This window comes from Syngnathus scovelli, chromosome 2 (genome assembly GCF_024217435.2).
Source record: "Syngnathus scovelli strain Florida chromosome 2, RoL_Ssco_1.2, whole genome shotgun sequence".
NCBI classification, from domain to species: domain Eukaryota; kingdom Metazoa; phylum Chordata; class Actinopteri; order Syngnathiformes; family Syngnathidae; genus Syngnathus; species Syngnathus scovelli.
Window position 1 is genome coordinate 9,986,104 of NC_090848.1, and position 18,678 is coordinate 10,004,781.

General features: G+C 40.6%; 3 protein-coding genes across 5 annotated transcripts; 2 read left to right on the forward strand and 1 right to left on the reverse strand.

Moving 5' to 3' along the window:
- The first annotated feature begins 24 nt into the window (after nt 1–24).
- Nucleotides 25–1,642, forward strand: ngrn (neugrin, neurite outgrowth associated). 2 transcript variants are annotated; one of them, XM_049752844.2, is made up of 5 exons: nt 25–225; nt 319–435; nt 648–758; nt 904–1,045; nt 1,174–1,642. In XM_049752844.2, the coding sequence occupies exons 1-5, from the start codon at nt 185–187 to the stop codon at nt 1,591–1,593; spliced, it is 831 nt and encodes a 276-aa protein (XP_049608801.1). In that variant the 5' UTR covers nt 25–184; the 3' UTR covers nt 1,594–1,642. The 2 variants fall into 2 exon arrangements, with proteins under 2 accessions (XP_049608801.1, XP_049608800.1); XM_049752843.2 differs by having other exon boundaries at nt 31–435.
- Nucleotides 1,643–1,912: 270 nt separating this feature from the next.
- Nucleotides 1,913–12,444, reverse strand: sort1b (sortilin 1b). Of its 2 annotated transcripts, none has more exons than XM_049752792.2 (20): nt 11,896–12,444; nt 9,680–9,739; nt 9,487–9,560; nt 9,306–9,408; nt 9,067–9,228; nt 8,691–8,767; nt 8,026–8,075; nt 7,788–7,915; nt 7,363–7,507; nt 7,135–7,290; nt 6,926–7,017; nt 6,482–6,584; nt 6,229–6,400; nt 5,965–6,155; nt 5,502–5,691; nt 5,226–5,342; nt 4,813–4,921; nt 4,327–4,439; nt 3,879–4,020; nt 1,913–3,715 (listed from the first exon to the last, which is right to left on the reverse strand). In XM_049752792.2, exons 1-20 carry the CDS (start codon nt 12,133–12,135, stop codon nt 3,701–3,703), a joined length of 2,439 nt encoding a protein of 812 aa, XP_049608749.1. In that variant the 5' UTR covers nt 12,136–12,444; the 3' UTR covers nt 1,913–3,700. The 2 variants fall into 2 exon arrangements, with proteins under 2 accessions (XP_049608749.1, XP_049608748.1); XM_049752791.2 differs by having other exon boundaries at nt 6,482–6,590.
- A 1,855-nt stretch (nt 12,445–14,299) lies between these two features.
- On the forward strand, nt 14,300–18,206 carry sypl2b (synaptophysin-like 2b). The gene is made up of 6 exons (XM_049752850.2): nt 14,300–14,473; nt 14,562–14,639; nt 15,479–15,597; nt 15,845–16,049; nt 16,792–16,980; nt 17,083–18,206. Exons 1-6 carry the CDS (start codon nt 14,456–14,458, stop codon nt 17,206–17,208), a joined length of 735 nt encoding a protein of 244 aa, XP_049608807.1. The 5' UTR covers nt 14,300–14,455; the 3' UTR covers nt 17,209–18,206.
- The last annotated feature ends 472 nt before the right edge of the window (nt 18,207–18,678 follow it).

Consider the following 18,678-nt stretch of genomic DNA (forward strand, 5'->3'; position numbering starts at 1 on the left):
CGCCTCTTCCTTGCGCACATGTAATTTGTCTAAATACTCTTGCCGTAGAAAACCAGGAAATGGTTCGAATAGTGAAGAGGGCACGGATGCAATATCATGTTGTCACCTTAATCTGTTGATCAACTACAAGAACGCGAAACATCTTCACGTTTGCCAATCGACAAGACTCCCACGTCTGCGACCCATGGGCGCCATGGCCGCCGGACGTTTCTATGTGCTCTCCCGGTGGGTTGGGGCAGTAGCGAACCCATCAGCGTGCATCCCCAAGGTGGTGGCGCAGCTTCGTCCTCCCACTGCGTTTTGTCGTTATGCCAGCAGTAGTAGGCGTGTGGGGAGGACACGCGGAGAGCAATACGGATCCCGCAGAGATGAAGATGATGATGATGAAGACGATATCATGAAGGAGGTCGAGGACAAACTCAACGTTTTATTGGAGTAAGGCTGCTTCTGAAATGTCATTTTCCACTTATTATGACATGTGAATCATGGCCCTAAATTTTAATGATAGTATTGTCAAAATTGAAGCATAACTCGGCTAGTCACCCACACGGGCATACGTATAAAGTTGTTACATTGTTAAATATGACAGTAGAAATTCTGTTCATTCTATTTTGTATTTTTTTTTTTTTTTTTTTGTATTTTGCTAGAGAGAATAAGAGGAAGCAGAAGATGATCAAATACAACAAATTGCACAGGAAGATGACACCATCAGGTGCTCCAGAGAGGACCTTGACTTGGGAGGCCATGGAGACCATCAGGTATCCCAGGGCTGGGTATTGCCATCAACAATGTATAACACGATACAATATGTATCATGAAGTATGGCTTTCAAGACGATACGCATCAGGATATTTGACATTATTTTACATTAAGAAATTCAGTATACATGTACCCAAATGATAGGTATCTAAAGCGAGAGCATCCAGACGAGTGGACAATTGGACAGCTATCTGAAGGCTTCTCAGTCAGTCCCGATGTGATCCAGAGGGTGCTCCGCACCAAGTTCAACCCGACGCCTCACAGGAAAGCAGAGCAGGATACAAAGGTAAGGTTGCAACATTTTGGAAATTTTCAAAGTTTGAAAAGTGGATGGGAATTCATTAGTGAGTAATCAAACTGAGTGACAAGGGAACTTAAAATATGTGCAGAAACTTTTTTTTATTTTTTATTAAGGTGATGTCCAGGCTTCAGCGTTCAGCATTGCCTTTGGGTGAGACCAGGACAGAGCAAAGTCAATCAGCTCTGCACGCAGGCCGCTCACCACGCCAGTTCTTGCCTACCAGAAATCCAGAAGCTGCTTTGGTTCCTGTGACTGAAAGCACAGATAAACCCTCTATCAAAGCTTCCGCTCTCGTTACCGTTCCGGTGATGCCGCCAAAATGCCACAAAGATGGGGCAGTGACAACAACGTGGCCAGGACAGGACGACTCAGCCGACGCCAATCTGGCAGAGGCGGAAGACGAGGCTTGGGATGGACAAGTGTTATCTGAGGAAGAGCTCGAGAAGTTTCAGGGCACTAAAGCTGAACCTGTCCTGCAGGTTGGGAATGACTTCTTTGATTGCAATGGCCATTTTTTGTACAGAATCTATTGATGCAAAAGATTTGAATGTAATCCATCTAATAAAAGACAAGTAAAATACATTACAAGATTGCTTTGTGAATAATAAGAAGTGTTGGGCAAATTATTTCCAAAACTAATATATTTCATTTTACCATTCATACCACATTCGTCGAATGTGAAAGTAAAAGGTTGCTTTACAATATTACTGTCTATGTAGAGCAGGGGTGGACAATTTATTTTACAAACGGGCCACAAGAGACTGCTAGCCGAGAGCCAACCCGACATTCTAACCAACTTTTTAAAAAAAAAATTATTTAAGAGCAACAAAAAAGTTAAGCAGTAGTCATAAGTAGAGGAACAACAGAAATTTATTGGCAAACCCAAAGATAAAATTGTCAAAAATGATACAAACAGCAGATACAAAGATTGCATATTTACAATTAACCCTTAAAAAAAATCATACCTCATTTATAGATCACGAGAAGAATGCAATTGCATCGCATATCATTTTGGCCTAATCGCATCACCTCAGTCATATGTAACTCGCTGTCTCAATATTAGAAATAATTTCTTCGCTAAAAATGTTTACGTTTGTGGAGATTCGGAGTCATCCAAATCATGGTAATCCAAAAAAAGCCTGAATGTTAAAAAAATGACTTCAGCCAATAGGCAAAAATAAATTCAAACAAGATCCACACCACATTAACTGCACTCTGAACATGCAAAGCACAAATAAATAGAAAAAAGGTATGAGAGAAGTGCAAATGCCTCAAGGAGAAGGAACAAAAAAGAACATATCAATGGGACATTACATACATTGACTATTTAAACATTATGTATACAAATAGTGTCTGGAGTGCTTGCCCACCCATCAACTGTCAAATTAAAGTTGATCTTTTGTTAGCTGATTATTTCCAAATGTGTTTACAACTGAGCCCTTCAAAAAATAGTTTGATTGTGATGTCACAGTGTAACTAATTTAGATAGTTCTGCTCTCATTGATTATTCTTAGAATAGTGGAGAGTTGCTACCGAGACATCTGGACACTCACTTTAATATTGCGAAAAGAAATGAGCATCCTTCAAGACTTCATATTCTAGCCAACTGTATCAATAGTACCAATATATGAATTTACAGTATAAACGTACATTAAAGGTAAAAGGAAAACAAACTTATTTACACATCCTTATCTGTAAGCCTGTCTTGTTTTACAACATTTCCAAAATTAAATTGCTCATGTTGTCTGTCCTGACTAATTACCTACACAAAATCCATGGATGATATCCCAACTCATGTTGTAGCCACCAATAAGATGCATAGCAATTTGTTTTTGAGTACAAAACTGTTGACATCATGACAAACAAGCTTGTGGTTATAACTCCTTTGTTTTGTGCTATTAAAACTGCAAATAGAGTACTGCCTTCAAGTTGTGCCATGCTAAAAGATGGTCTGTCTGTCTGCCTGCAATTCCCATCCAAGGTTGCTGGACCACAAAAGTTTCTGGACATCTAAGGTTCAAGAACCCAATATTTTTTTTTAGATCAAAGGTAAGGCTCAAAAAGCTCCAGGACATTCTTAAAAGTCCATTGATTGTCTCCATGTGCCCTCTGATTGAACGGCGACCAGTCCAAGTTGTAATCCGCCCCTCACACAATCAGCAAAAACAGACTCACCCTAACATGACCTTATTGAGGATGAGCTCTATTTAATATACTCTTGGATAACTGATCATTATGAGAAACTTTGAGGCTTGTGGTCCAACTTGGAGACAGATGAAATTTTGCCTTGAATATTTTTCTTCATCCTTCACTTATCAAGCATAGCATCTGGAGCTATATTACATCATGGACGCTACTGACATGCATGGAAATAAGTACGTACATCTTATTGCTATCAAATGGAAGCTTGGAGTTGTGCTTTTTGCTTGAAAGGTAGAAAATCTTATGCATTTCCTTCCAGATCAATTTCTCCTCACTTCTGAGCATGTACATTCGTTAGAGTTAGGAAGAAGACAGCTGAGTGACACCAGAACAAAGTTCAAGCCAAAGGAAGAAGTAGTGCGATGGTAAGAGTGTCTGTTCGCTAAAGTGCGAAGCCGGAAACTCCTCCAGAATAGATGATTTGACTGATTTTAGCTGCTACTGCAACAAGTCCTGAAATAAAAAAATGGGAAAAGAATTTGAGATGAAACATTAGGAAAATATATCAAGATTATTATCACCAAACCGATCATGTTACTAAAACTGAATCACAGACACGTTGAGCGACACAAATCATTTACGAGTTGCTGGCCGTGCCGCACCCACGTCAGCCTACCTCATCAGAGTCGTCGTGAAAGTCGATTTTTCCGTTGACGCGGTGGTTGCTCTCCAGTTGGTCGTCCAACCTGTCATCCACACTCTCTGCTGTGTTTTCGTTGGCGTGTTGCTGCAGCACTGAGTATCTGTGGACCAAGAACCTGCACAGAACACAAGCCACACGTTCCAGATCTGTCCGTTGCATACAAATAAACTAGTTACTTGTCAATGTCAAGGTACACATTTGCAAACGATGGACCTCTCAATGTTAGGGCACATATATAGTCAATATGATTTGTAAATACCTCTCCATACATGCTACGTTAAATATGTGGGCCTAAAAGATGGCAGAGAAGTATCACTTGTGCAAATTCTCTCAAAGAAAATACACTCATTCCCAATAGCAGTAAATTTAACATGCATAAGACACATTTGGTACACAAGAAGAGTGTTAATTTCATGCGAACCTGCCACCGCAGACGTATTTCTTGATGAAGACGACTCCGCCGGCGATGCTCAGTAGCATGATTATTATCGTTATCACGACGACGACAGATGTAGAGGAGTGGTGGCCTTGTTTCTGTAACAAAATAATAATAATAACAAAAGGAGTGGTCTTTTAGTCTAACATGACAATAAACATCACATTCTGATTAAAGTTGCGTATGAGTTAAGCAGCAAAATTCACACATTTTTATACAGCTTAGGGCGTGGCCACTTAAAATAACATCAGTTTTAGTTGACAGTATGTTGAAAAATGGCCGCCCCTGAGATGGAGTGAAACGGGTGAATTTCACTGCACAAAGAAAATTCGGGGGTTGACTTCCCCTTTCAAAAAATTGAGCAAAAAGACAACAGAAAAGACAAAAGAGGAAAGAAAAACATAAATGAAGGACACTTGAAAGATCCAAAAATCAAAGACAAAAAGAAAGGAAGCTAGAACTTATACTGACCTGGATCTCCGAGTTGAGCAGATCACTCACACAATGCACACGCAGGTCAATCTCATTGCGCACAGGAATCGTACCTCCCTCACATTTATCACCGGGGATTTTCCTGTAGCTGTGGAGAGAAAGTTGACTAATTTAAGCATATGACACATGCGAGATTAAATAAGGCTACAAATAATACTTAAGGAAAACTAAAAAAAAATAATAATAATAACTTTGATATATCTAATTATTAGACAAACAACATATTAGGTTAATCCTGAAATTTCATCTGAAAGCCCAATATCCCAATTTTTTTGCGAGCAATGTAAATTCCAATGTATGAATCAAATAGATTGAACACTCGGCTCCCGGCTCTCGACAAAGAACATCTTTTTCGATGCTGTCTGAATTGAGGTCACGCAAGGTTTTTTTACCCTTGAGTCCGCAGTTGTTCCTCTCGACCGTGCAGACAGAACTCCAGCACTTTGCCTTTCATGTCTGGCTCCTCCACACACTCAGAGCTATTCTCTTTGCGGTAAAATCCAAAGTCACTGTATCAACAAGGAAAGGACATCACAAAAGAAGCCTTGAAGCCAACAAATGCCACAGTACCTCAATGAATTCATACATTCATAAATGTTCCATTATCAAATTTAAATTTAGGCACTAAATGCTCCGAATGTAACTAATCAATGCGTCTTCCGTCTTACCAAAGGAAGTCGTCCAAAGTGCATGGGCAAGGCGTCGGCTGCGTGCTGACCAAATAATCTCGTCCGTTCCAGCAAACGGAATCCTTACGGAGACGCAGGAATGTTTCCTTGTAGCCCAGGATGCAGCCGTTGTTGGGGTCGCTGATATTCTCCGAGTGGGACAACCACTGCACGTAATCGGCATCCACACCTACAGAGAAAGTCAACAAACACAAAAAGTTACATAGTGGCCCCCAAATTCCCTTTTTCATGGTCAATGTTCCAGTTATATATCCGTGATTTCCACATTCTTTTCATTTTGTGTGGGCATTTATCACTATGTCACATCTGTAGATCAGCGAGCATGCACATTTAATTTTGAGAGACACAGGTTTCAGAGATTCACGTGCCCTTCCTTCTGTAATATTTGTTTACATTGTAGATGCTGGGATAGCCCCAATCAAAAATGGAGCCCGTCACTCACAGTCTCGAGTGAGGAGATCCCGAAAGTCGATAGTAATGGAGACCCAATGCTGGTTGAGGATGCCGCTTCTGTAGCCCCAGATGCTGACGTTCATGGAGCGGGCGCCCGGTTCCGACGCCAGGCCGGTGAAGAGGATAGGCTCCTCAGTGAATGTGTACGTGTGCCAGCACTGTCCTTCATCCGTAGAGAATCTGTTCAAGAGTGGACAAACTCAGAAAACATAAAGAAGACATTTTTGCTACAGCATGTGACAGCAACACTCACTTGATCTTGTCCACCGGTTCATCTGGGCTGTGCTCCACAGCTACGAGCAGCCCACCCGAGTCCAGAATGGCATAATGATGCGGGCCGTCCAGTGCCTTCATCCACGTATAGCCTCCGTCATCAGAGACGAACACGTCGGGTGTCATCGAAGAGACAGAATCGCCGACACTCCCTGCGAAGATGAGCGCATAAATGTCCATTCAGGCATCAAAAATCAAATATGTGATCAATAAAAATTTGAAAGTGTAATTACCATGAGCTAATATTAAGCCCACAGCATTTGGTTCGCTCAGGGGCAGCATAGGGACATTGAGGTTCAATGCGGTACTGTATGACGCATGGATGTGGAGATGGCACTGTTCCTACAGAGACAAAGTAGCATTAATACATGGGAAGAGGACCTCCAAAATCCACTGTGACTGCTGAAATTAAATCAAACGTATGTTAATACAGTCAGCGATATTGGCAAGCTCGCCAATTGGCCAGTTTTTCTGTAGAACACAAACTATTAGCTCAAAAAAAGATTTTATCTTAACTGGAAATGCTCATTTTCTATGGGGGGGAGGGGTTGATACAACAGTTTTTCCAAAATAACAGCTATTTTGGAAATTATTCCTAAAAAAGAAAAAAATCTATTTATTGAAAATAACGTTTGGAAATGAAAAATCTTCATTCCCCTCACCATAAAAGGGCTTACATTTTGCGAGTCACACTTGATGTTGGCAGGCTGATGCAAGTAAGTCCACTCCCCTCCCATGTCACGGGTCACTACAGACCTCACAGTCTTGTCTGAAACAACATGCATGTATGCACATTTTGAAATATGATGTCATTTGTTCATTGTTTTGGAGACCCCATTAAGCTACGGCTCAGGGACCCTTGTTTGAGACACATGATGAGAGCTACCTTTATCCAGGACGCTGGTGGTAAAAACTCCTCGCAGGGAGGTGATGTTGGTGAAGTCAGTGTCGCCCCCTGTGGTGCTGTAAAGGTGGTTCTCCAGTGACTTGGAGAAGACGGTGCCCCGGTCATCTGAGACGTAAATGGTGCCGAGGCCATCATCTGAAGAAACATATACAGGTAATGTAACCATCACCTGTTGCTAAGATAAAAGTGCCAGGTTACTGGACCGACCTTCCGGCTCATCCACGTGCATGAAAACCATATCATCGCTCGCTCCCAAGATGGAATAGAACTGCTCGAGACCGATGGCAGGCAATTGGGCCATGTTCCAAGTGTCGCCTTGGTCCACCGACACATGGAGCATCCTCTCAGTGGCCTGCAAAGTAACACCAGAGCTGACATGAGTTGAGAAAAATACACAGACCAGCAAGTATGGTCCAACATCCATTAGGTCCCAAAGGCAACAATTTTCACACAGAAGTGAATCTTAGTGAAAAGGTTGCGTTTGACCATGACATCACACACACACTTCCATCTTTTTATTTAACATTTATGTGCAATTCTTTTCATTTTATAATAATAATAATAATAATAATAATAATAATAATAATTATTATTATTATTATTATTATTATTATGATTAGCCCCATACCAACCTTGCCTGTCATCACAGAAGCAAACAGGAAGCGACCGCCGAGGCCGAAAGAGTAGATCTTAGTAGCGACGGTCTTGATCGTTTTCCCGAAATTAGTCGTCCTCATGAGTTCCAGTGCTCCATGATCATCTGAATAACACAAAAGGGGCAATTTAGTAATGAAAACTGTACGCTAGCAACAACTGGTAGCAGTGAGGCATTAATGAAGTGTTTAATCATTGACGGTTTGGAACACTTACTGCAGGATCCATTGCGAACGGCAGAAAAAAAGATGGTATTTTCCGTCCCCCTGGAATTAAAGGAGAAACAGGCTTTTAATTAAGCATGATAAACAAACGTGTGCTGCAGCAAGGAAGAAATGGTTGTGGGTTTATTGAGACAAATAGAACACGGTACGGCTCAAGTAACATGCAACATATGAGACGGGCCCTTCCTAAATATTTGTTTTTGACTGTTGCTGTGTGTACAAGGAAGTGCCTCTAAAAAACAAGTTTGCTTGCCAGGCAACTTTTACTGCAGAGGTGGAGCTGCTGGAGCGGCAAGGAAACCCCCCGGAGAATTGACGTGAACTTGTTTGTCTCACATTAGTAATGAGAGTAATCAAGTTGGATTAACTAGGGCATGAACTACATCTTGTATATCAACCGTTCTGTGTACAAGAAGGTGAATAGAACATGTTTACTTCTGCCACATCCAAATGAACAGAAAATGAAAGTTAAAAGTGGACTTTGGAATGTGCTGTATCCTAATTGTTTGAGTGACTTTCCAACCATCAAATGTGAAATTAAACAACCAAGGCAATGTTTTGTTAGAGGCCTATTTTCAAAAATGATCTGGGAAATATTTGGACTATTTGTCCACCTTAAAAGTGAGTTGGCTTATTGACAAAATGCGAGTCTCTCACCATTTCACCAAGCACACAGAGTTGTTGTAGATCTTTTTCCAATTGCGGCCAAAATCTTCAGTCAGCCACAGCTCTTTCTGAGGACCAAAAAAACCCAACAAGAAGCTGAAGCTGTTTGACTTCAGAGCGATGAACCTTAACAAACTTGGACTGTGTTAATAAATGTACTCTGTGTCAACACTTGACTGATTATTGACAAGCAGAAGTTATTGCTGGCGCCGCAATAAAAAAACAAGGCATGTCGGACATCCCGAATTAATTAGGTCAAGTTTGAATCCGTACATGTTGAACGACATAATTCAGGATTTTTTCACAGTTACAAAATGTTCTCAGGCGTCAATGTCTTCTTTATACTAGGTGACTATTGTTTGCTTACTTTGTCGCTGAGGCCCAGCAGCACGTTGGAATTCTCAGGATTATACGAGAAGACCGAGTGTTGGTTGAAGGGCAGCTCCTGGTGGGTGAAAGTCTTTCCAAAGTCGCTTGAGACAAAGACCCGAGAGCGGTGAAAACCGGACACCTCGCCAGTCAAGATAACCTGCCGCATTGTGGTACAAAATCCAGATTGTTAAATCCAAAAAGATTCAACACGGGCTACAAGTGGACTTGACTCACTTTTCCAGAATTCTCAGGGCCAGTAGCAATGCCAAACGCTGATCGAATGAAGGTGTTGTTAATGAGGTCGGTGACATCCTCGAAGGATTTACCGTAGTCCTCGCTGGAAGAAATGACATCAGTGTCAAATCAGAGAGCAACTCGCCGTGTCTGACATTAGATGGGACAGCGCCACAAATACCTTCGATAGAGTTTAGATTGTCCTAGGTTGAGCATAAAGAAGGGAACCTGAAATGTGGTCAAAGCTAGGATGACCTGCCACAAGAAGGAGACATAGAATGGATTACAGCTGAGTGATTCAGGTAGCACTGTATCGTCAGGCAAATAAAATAATATACAAGCTACAAAAAAAACATTTGTGATGTAAGACTTACCCCCGTGCCATCTCCAACCCAAGCCAGTGACACTGATCCACTCAGGTCATTGAAAGTATGCTAAAAAACAAAAAACATGTTTTAAGACCAAAACAGAAATGAACAAGAACAGGGCCTCAAAGCTTCTTTTTTAGAACTTTTCCTCTGAATTAACCAGGTTAGTGATAAGACTATAACAAGTTCCAACTGGTGTAAATATTCAGGTTAACTTAAATATTCCACACGAGACATTACTGTGCACGCACATATTCAAGGTTGCCTGAAGGGATGGTGCAAGGGATGCAAGTGGTGACGGATTGGGCTTGAGCACAATTGCGCAGTTTCCTGGCCCAACTGCTTCGTTCCTCATCATCTCCAAGAGTTTTTAAACCATCGCATACATACACGCTTTGTGTTCATAGATGGTGTTCATAGTAATGTTTCATATTTTGGGGTTTTCTAATGTCATTGTTAGGAAAGGAAAATCCGACTAGAACATCTGACATTTATTTGGGGCTAATCAGAGGCACTTTAAATGTTGACCCTCATTTAACCTGAGTTTGAATGTAATTCGTAATTTTTTAAGTGTGCACGCTTGTGCAACCATATTAGCTCACTAAATTGTTATTTTTTTCTTGTGCACCTTTAATATCTTTATGTAATTGTTAAATATCAAATGTTTCCAACGTAAATAAATAACTGCTTTTGAAATGTTTAAATAGGAACCACGACTGTTGGATGTCTTCAAACCGGAAAGAAACTAATTAACTAATAACTAGCACACAGTCGGTCACAAGGCCACTCACTTTTTTGTGCTCCTTTCCAGTCAGGCAAATAGTTTAGAGCAGGATTCACTAACATGGCTCCCATGTATCCCCCAAGAACCACATAATTAGCCCTCACAGATATCGGATAAAATTCTGTTATTGTGAGAAATCATAAACAAGATCTGTGACTTTACATAAATTAACAATATTATATACTATGAAGATTATTCAAGATCATTTGAGCAAATGTGTTATTTCAAAAATGTTTATCTGATAACCTTCCCAAAAAGTAGCTCTCAGCTTCAAAAAGGTTTCGAGCAAAATACGCAACGTAGATCACTGGAACAACCAACAACAGAACGCCAAAGCGGCGAAACCGGTTGAGAGCAGTGCAGCGAGTATAGCGGGTTACCCTTTCCCAACATTGTACACCAACGATACAATTGTTGAGATGAAATCTTGCACAAATACTTAGAGACATGCGACACAGGAACACATTATGCACCTCAGATAAATAATTCTTCCTTTCTGCTGTTCAAGAGGAACAAACAGGAGAGTTCATATGAGGCCATTTGGCCCACAACACAACAGAAGGCTAAATGACAAGCAAATGCTTTGTAGCCATTCCATGGCATCACATCATCACATCATTGTTGTAGTGATGTTGAGCAAAAAGGTTTGGCACAACAAAAGGTGGACCATTTCCAGAACTGACATTTTTGCAAACAAGACAAATAGGTCAGATATAAGGAGGACAGTTTTGACAGTTTGTATAAAAAGATGGGAGGAGCTTCATTTAGTCAGGCTATAACGAGCCCGAGAAATAGTGAAGGTTCTGAATAGCGATAGCTATATTTTATTCCATCTGCAATCCAGCCACCATTTTAAGTCCAATTAGTAGCTGAGATCCAGGAAAGCTAAATTAGACATTGGTGAATTGATTTGATACAGTGCAAAATATAGATGCATTTCACCCATACGGTTTTGCACCTGCAATCTCGTCGCCTTTTTAAAACCAATTGGTCTTCCTGCTATTTGACAAACTTTGCTTTATCAGTAATATAGTCCAACCAACAGTGTTCGGCACCTCTATTCCAGCCACCATTTGAGGGGCCAATTAGTGTAAATTGACATTCTGTTCTTGAATCAATCATGTCGCCATTTAGTGTTCCTGAACCTTCGCTTCCATGGCAAACATTTTGCGATATTAATACAATATGATGGTTTGCAATATTGATATTTTTGATAACCCTTGTGATAATCACCTGCATTTCAGACAACAATTAAGTGGTGTACAATTGTTCATGAACCTTAGCAGCTATTTTACGGATTTCGCTGTGCTGCCATATTGCGTTACCCACGCATTCCGTTCGATCGACACCTGCGATCCAGCCGCAGTTACAGGGCCAATTAGTTTACCTGCCTACCTGGGCCGTCCACAGTGTAACTGGAGCGCGGCTGGTAACTTACACGGTGCGTGTTGTTGCTCAACTTGGCCTCATATCCTTGAAGAGCGTCGCAAGAGGCGTCCGCCGGGGCGCTCCTTTTCCTCACACTGTGACGCCAACGGGCGAACGCGGATTGCTTGGCTCGGTTCGAATCTCGTAAAAGTGTCCGTCCGGAGGCTTTGTTAATATCCAGGAGGAAATCCGTACAGGCTGACAGAGTTAAAAGGGAAAGCAGCAAGAAGCAACGAAACGAAAGTCCCATTCTTGTCGCCACTGTAGCTAAACAACCATATATTGAAAAAAATAAGATAATAAAACCGTGTATAATAAATAAATAAAATTCAAGCCTAAAATTGAAGGTCGATACAGGCTGTGGTGGTGCGGATGAAAGCCACAACAAAAAAACGCCTTTGACAGTTGTAAATTCACAATTTGAAAGGAGTCAGATGGGGCCGAAAATTAACAAAATAACGTAATCAATATATTTTAAAAAATAATTGACGGACGAAGCTCAACTCCGAAGACTGTGGATGGTCCACTTGACACCAAGCGGGTAGGCAATATAGTGCCTGATGGCTCTGTACCTCCGCGCACCGAGAAGCTTGGACGTAATTGGCTGACATTTCATGTGGCTCCACCCCTTTTCTCTATTTGATTGGTTGGTTCTAGATTGGGGGCGGTGTCTTTATCAGGCGGTAACAATAGACAAGGCTGTCAATAGACTTCCAGGGTCGGTTGAGAGCAAAGCTGTAGTGTGTATAAAGCAAAACAAAACAAAGCTCATACTTTCATCCTAAACTCACGACCTCAACCTTTGATGTTAGTCAACTGTTCTGACTGATTTCCATTTTAATTTTAAATACTCAATCGAACTGACAAATGAGTAGGTTTACATCCGCTTCACACACCTGATTTTTCTTTTGGGGGATGCCGCCTTATCTTTTTTTGTGGACCATGCAAGTTGGGTGTTTTTCTGCAGATTTTATGGGGCCATTACACACACACGCATTAAAAATAAAAAAACATGCATGAGGTTGATCGTAGATTAAATTATCCAGAGTTAAGAGGGATTGCTCCAATCAATCACTTTGGACAACTAAAAATACGTAGGGTAACAATGGCACAGTGACAGAATTTCCAAGGTCACGGAACGGGTCAATTATGTTTTTGGGGGGCAGGGGGAGAACAACATGCCTTGCCAATCCATTCCTGGATTAAGATTCAGATTTGGGAAAATATATATTTGATAACGTTGTATGTATCACTGATTGTGTGTGTGAGCGTGTGCATGATTAAATAATGTGTGCATGTGACGATGGGGCAAAGAGTTCGCGCAAACCCATGACTGCTAGTCATGTGTGTGACAGGGCAACAAACTCTTCATATTCTCTGTTTCAAATGGCAAGAAAGTTATTAACGAAATAGATCATGCATATGTAATAAATCTCTTGTAGTATCTGATATTACCATGTAATCCCATCGCAAATGTGCTTCAGAGGATAAATGCAAGGATTTGGCAAGGAAGGGAGGAGCAGATAATGTTCTCTCTCTCTCTCTCCAAGTTATTTGATTATGCTCTTGTTGACTCGCCAGGCAGCAAAACCAGTCTGACACGTTCCCGTCATGCACAGCAGCAAAAATAAAAAATAAAAACTGCCTAAATTAAAAAGTGGCTGAACAAGTTTGCTGAAGTTTAAGGCTTTCACAAACTTCATGCTTTGCATGCCTTGCATCTCGATATGCTGGTATACATGTCTTGTCTTAATATGTTTATATTTAATGGGGATCATTTCGATAGAGCACATTTTGAAATTTGAGGAAAACTTCATTTAATAATTTGTTCCACTTCCCTTATAGAAAAAGAAATTGACGGTGACATTCAAAACAGGTTTTGAGCTTAATTCTTTTGCATTTCTGGGATTTGCTTTTTTTCTGCTCTTTCCTCTTTCATTTTTTTGCTCTACTTGCTCCTTCCCTGAAATTTCACAAGCAAATTCAAAGGTATCTCAATCTCGTGTACAGATAGGTAGCCTCCAGGTTTAAGTGAACACAATTTTGCTTGAATGGGGTAAAAACTGCTTGACTTTGCCACATCTAATATGGTGTCGATGTCGACATCATAAGTATGACGATTGCGTCATGACGCGTTAAAATAAATCCCACCTACATTTCTTGGCATAGACACGCCCTTCTAAAATGTGATTGGCTGTTGCATCCAGGAAGGATACGCCCAATGAAACGTAGACCATTATGGTATATGAGATTACTTAGTAAAAATTAAAACAATCAAGTCGGTAAGTGTGATTCATTACAACCCCGCCACTTCGTCACTCTGAAGTCGCAAAATACCTTTCGTGGTCTTAAATGCAGTAGGGCGTGTCCTACCTAGAACTGCAGTGGGATTCACAACGCCTTGACACATATTATAATTTCGGTCCACGTCACTGGTCACGTGTTCGTCACTCTTCCTCTGGCTGAAGTTGAAGAAAAAGTTTTGACAAGCTCACAGGAGGCGAATAAAAATTAGCGCTCAGCATTCACGACAATAAAGAATCACCACGATCATTTCCTGTGGGGAAACGATGGAATCTGTTGCCCAGGTAACAACAACAACAATTACAGCACAGCACTTTAATTCCAACAAATACGCCTTCAAGTAACTTCTGCTCTTTCTCTTTGATCTCTTAGAAAGTGTTGTCTTCGAGATTTTCTCTCGACTTGGGTCCCCTCAAAGAGCCTCTGGCGTTTATCCGATTGCTCGAATGGGTAAGTTTTAGTTTCTCGCCATATGCCTAAATGAATCGCTCGTGATTCCTTCTTTCTTGCTAGCGACAAAATCAGCTTGCAAACTGATTTTTTCGCTGATCTTGTGACTAGAAAATGACTTTGAAGCTATTTCAGGAGCTAAAAGCATTAAAAACATCAGCAAAGTGGAATGACGTACGTTTACATCTTGTCCACTTCCGTGATGCCGTGCGCTAATTAGCTGGTTTAATGTCTGCTAGCATACTAAACTATTCCCAATAGTTAGATATCGCTGTTAATTCATCGCTGCATACATTCCGCCTAGCGGTCTACCCATGCATTTCTTTCATAAAGGAAATTCCTGTATTTAAACATTTATTTTTTAGAGTTTAGAGAACCCCCTTTATTCGCGGGGAAAGGAACCGGGCTCGCCCGTGACTGGCGAAAATCCGCGAATAGTCTTTCAACGTCTTCAGATGCACTGCATGCGTCCATTATGAAAGTCAAGATCCTCTGCAACAGTAATTCACTAGTTATTGTTTGACTAAGCAAGAAGGATAGCGAGTTTTAAGGGTTCCTGCCCCCATTCTATTGGCTGAATACAAGTTTGATGTTACCGAAAATCAAGTACGGAAAAAAAACCTGGCGATTGCACGATTATTATTGAATAAAAAGTGCCACAACTATTATATTTTTATAATAGGGTCTGCTGCATTTTTAGGAAATTGTCAAGTGACCTTGAGGCACGTGTATAGTGTCTTGCAAGGTTAAAAATAAAAGTAATTTGAGGCATGTAGATATGACTAGCTTATGGATTTCCTGTCTATTAAACAACTGTGTGTGTCTGTGTGTGATTGCAGGTGTTCGCAATATTTGCCTTTGCCACAACTGGAGGCTACAGCGGCACGACCAGTGTCAACGTCCAGTGCCTCGGCAGCCAGATTCAAGAAATACATGCAGATTTCAACTACCCGTTTAGGTGAGCACAGCCAGTCATGCCATCGTTCATTCGGGTTTCTCAAGTAAAGGGTGAATTAATCTGCTTAATTCTTATTCCACCAAAGTAATAGAAATATGCTTAGAAAAGTAGGGACACACAGGACATATTGCAAGAAAATTTTGGTTGTCATATTTGTGTGACATTTTTGTTTAGTATTATATATTTTCTTAATAGAAAATGCGTGCTTTTGCATTCTCGCCATTATTTTTTTCCTGTCTTTACGCAGGTTGATGGAACATCCTTATGATGTTCCCACCTGTGTTGCAAATCAAACCAAGCCTGTGGTGCGCTACCTGACTGGAGATTACGCATCTTCGGCACAGTTTTACGTTTGTATCGGAGTGTTGGCGTTTTTGTACAGCACCGCCTCCCTCATCATCTATTTGGGCTTCCAGCATCTCTACAGAGGATCTAGTCGTGGCCCAATTGTGGTACGTTTGTAAGGGTTTGCATTTCACACACTCACGATAAACTTTTCCACCAACTCTTTCGAGAAGCCATATTGTGCAAATTATATACATTTACAATTTGAAGGGCACATATGTGAACGTGACCCATCAATTATGAAATTAAACAATCAAGTCAGTCTTTAGTTTTCACAGTTTGTCACTTTTTTCTTTACCACTTTATTCCAGAATAGATTAAATATTTTTCTCCCTATTAATTTTACACAGAATAGTGATGGCGTGTTTTTAAGGTTTTTGCACATGTATAAGAAATATACTCTTATACATCTTATACATACAGGAAAGCAAGCCAGGAAAAAGTTAGCTTTAGATGGCCAGTGTGAAAAAGGCTTCACAGAGCAGCGTAAATGAAATGTTGGCTGTCACGGCAACTGACGGCACCAGGCTGCTTTTAAATTCTGTTACATACTGAAAGCATGTGACTGTTCCTGTATACAGTGTATTTATGATGACATTTTTAGACTGATCAAAAATGATTAGTTTTTCTGACTTGTGTATTTATAAGGAAATCTGCCAGAACTGTTTATCACTAATGTCGGATGGACTTCTTCTTATACTTCCAAAATGTTCATTTGTTTCAGGAGAAAGCCCAGATATTTGTTTAGTCATCAACATTATATTGTCAAAGAGCGCAAATTGTTATCACCACTTTATGTGGCAATTTAAATCACCACCAAAAAATGATTGACTCCTTTGCTTGTAAAAGGACCTGCTGCTGACTACGGCCTTTGCATTCATGTGGCTGGCTTCCTCCTCCGCTTGGGCCAAAGGCTTGACCGACGTCAAGTGGTCCACCAGTCCGTCCACCATTCTGACGCTTCTCACAGTGTGCAAGGATGGTAACAAGTGCACGGCTGGCGCCACGCCACACATGGGCCGACTCAACGCCTCGGTGGTAAGTTCACATCCGTGAAGCGCCACAAATGTCAAATATATAAAGCCGAACATGATGTCCACCCATATTAACCTCTGCTCCTCTTTTTGTGTGTGTGTGCAGATTTTTGGTTTCCTTAACTTCATCTTGTGGGGTGGCAACTGCTGGTTCATTTATAAGGAAACTCCTTTCCATAAGTCAAACGTACCGCCCGCTGCAGATGCTGAGGGCACTGCCCCACCGATGTAACTCCTCATCCTGTAATTGTTGAGCGGCATGTCTGCTTGTCATGAAGTGACAAAGTGGTGAATGACAGCTGCAGATTAGAAGATATGCAGTTGTTAGGTCGAAAATTTACACTGCAAGTTTAAGTTCCCTTTTTTTGTTTAGTGCCTTTCTATAACCGGTGTTTTTGGACTAATCATAATAAATGTTGACGCCATGGCCATGCTCCTCTGAATTACATGGTGTAGAGAGAAAAAAAAAAGGTTTGAATTTGTCCATCTTTCCTGGTTACCTATTTCCTGCAGGAGCCAATTTGTTTTGTAGAACTGATGTCAGGAGATGTTTTTTTTTTTTTTTTTTTTTTGCAAGGGGTGCTCTTGAGTATATTTGCAGCCTTTTTAGACTGCACGATTGTCAAGATTCATGCAAACCTTTGAAATGGTTTAGCTTCCCTGTAAGAGGACTAGTCTGTATATTTAAAATAGAACATTTAAAAGTCAATAGGTGGAATAACCGAGACCCTTATTTTGTATGCTTGAGTTTGTGTGGACTCTTATAGTAATAATAATTCTAAAGAATAATACTAATAGTGCTGCACTTGGATTGCTCTGTCAAATTGCCAAAAATGATTCTTTAAGAATTGTGTTTCCTGCTTCAATGCTTGAGAGAAGGATTTCAAAAGTGGGCATGTTTTTTTGTTTGTGTGTTTAATTGCATTTTCCCCTCTATCACCCTACATGGCATCACTCTGCTATTCTAATTTTTTTATTAATTTTTACGCAAACTGTTGCAGATGGTTTTTCCTTCATCGCTTTGAATTATTGTTGGTGTGAAAAGAAGACTTATCATCATGAAGGTCCAGTAGTGTTTCAGTGAATAACATGTAGTGTTTTCACCCATAAAATCTACTTTGTTCCAAAATGGACAGTGCAGTATATATTGTCATCTGGCTTCGTCCCGCTTACATTCTGCACAAAACATTGTAAATATCTGCATATTCAATAAAGCCTACGGTGTCCATAGTTGTTGTTTTATTAATAAACCCAAGTGTTGACTGTAAAGTGTAAGTAGCCTTATTGTCATACCACAAGTCGGACAAAGCGCTTCCCTGCATTCAATACTGTATTTATTTGCTGGAGGTTATGTCACATAAGGCTTACACAGCGTAGTTATACAGAGTAGAATGTGTGAACAATGACTCTATACCTGACTACAAAAGGATAGGTCCACTATTTTATGGCTATACATGACCTTATATTGATGCTACACTTGTCTCTGTCAACTATCTGATGGATCCATGTAGGCTGGATTTACATTGCAGGTCCAATTCCCACCCACTGTCCATATTCCATATAGATTCTACGTGATGATTCATGACTGTGTTTATATCCACATGAAACAACATGCAAATTGCACTTAATAACACAAGCATCAACACCAGGCAGTGACAACATGGAAGTAAATGATAATACATAAAACAGTATTTGTTGTCCT

Coding starts and splice junctions, on each gene's coding strand:
- sypl2b (XM_049752850.2), top strand. Junction 15,598..15,844: donor GATTTCAACTACCCGTTTAG/GTGAGCACAGCC, acceptor GTCTTTACGCAG/GTTGATGGAACATCCTTATG. Junction 16,050..16,791: donor CTAGTCGTGGCCCAATTGTG/GTACGTTTGTAA, acceptor TGCTTGTAAAAG/GACCTGCTGCTGACTACGGC.
- ngrn (XM_049752843.2), top strand. CDS start 185: ATGGGCGCCATGGCCGCCGGACGTTTCTATGTGCTCTCCCGGTGGGTT. Junction 759..903: donor GAGGCCATGGAGACCATCAG/GTATCCCAGGGC, acceptor CCCAAATGATAG/GTATCTAAAGCGAGAGCATC. Junction 1,046..1,173: donor AAGCAGAGCAGGATACAAAG/GTAAGGTTGCAA, acceptor TTTTTTATTAAG/GTGATGTCCAGGCTTCAGCG.
- sort1b (XM_049752791.2), bottom strand. CDS start 12,135: ATGGGACTTTCGTTTCGTTGCTTCTTGCTGCTTTCCCTTTTAACTCTG. Junction 9,561..9,679: donor GGGTTGGAGATGGCACGGGG/GTAAGTCTTACA, acceptor TTCTTGTGGCAG/GTCATCCTAGCTTTGACCAC. Junction 7,291..7,362: donor GCACGTGGATGAGCCGGAAG/GTCGGTCCAGTA, acceptor ATGTTTCTTCAG/ATGATGGCCTCGGCACCATT.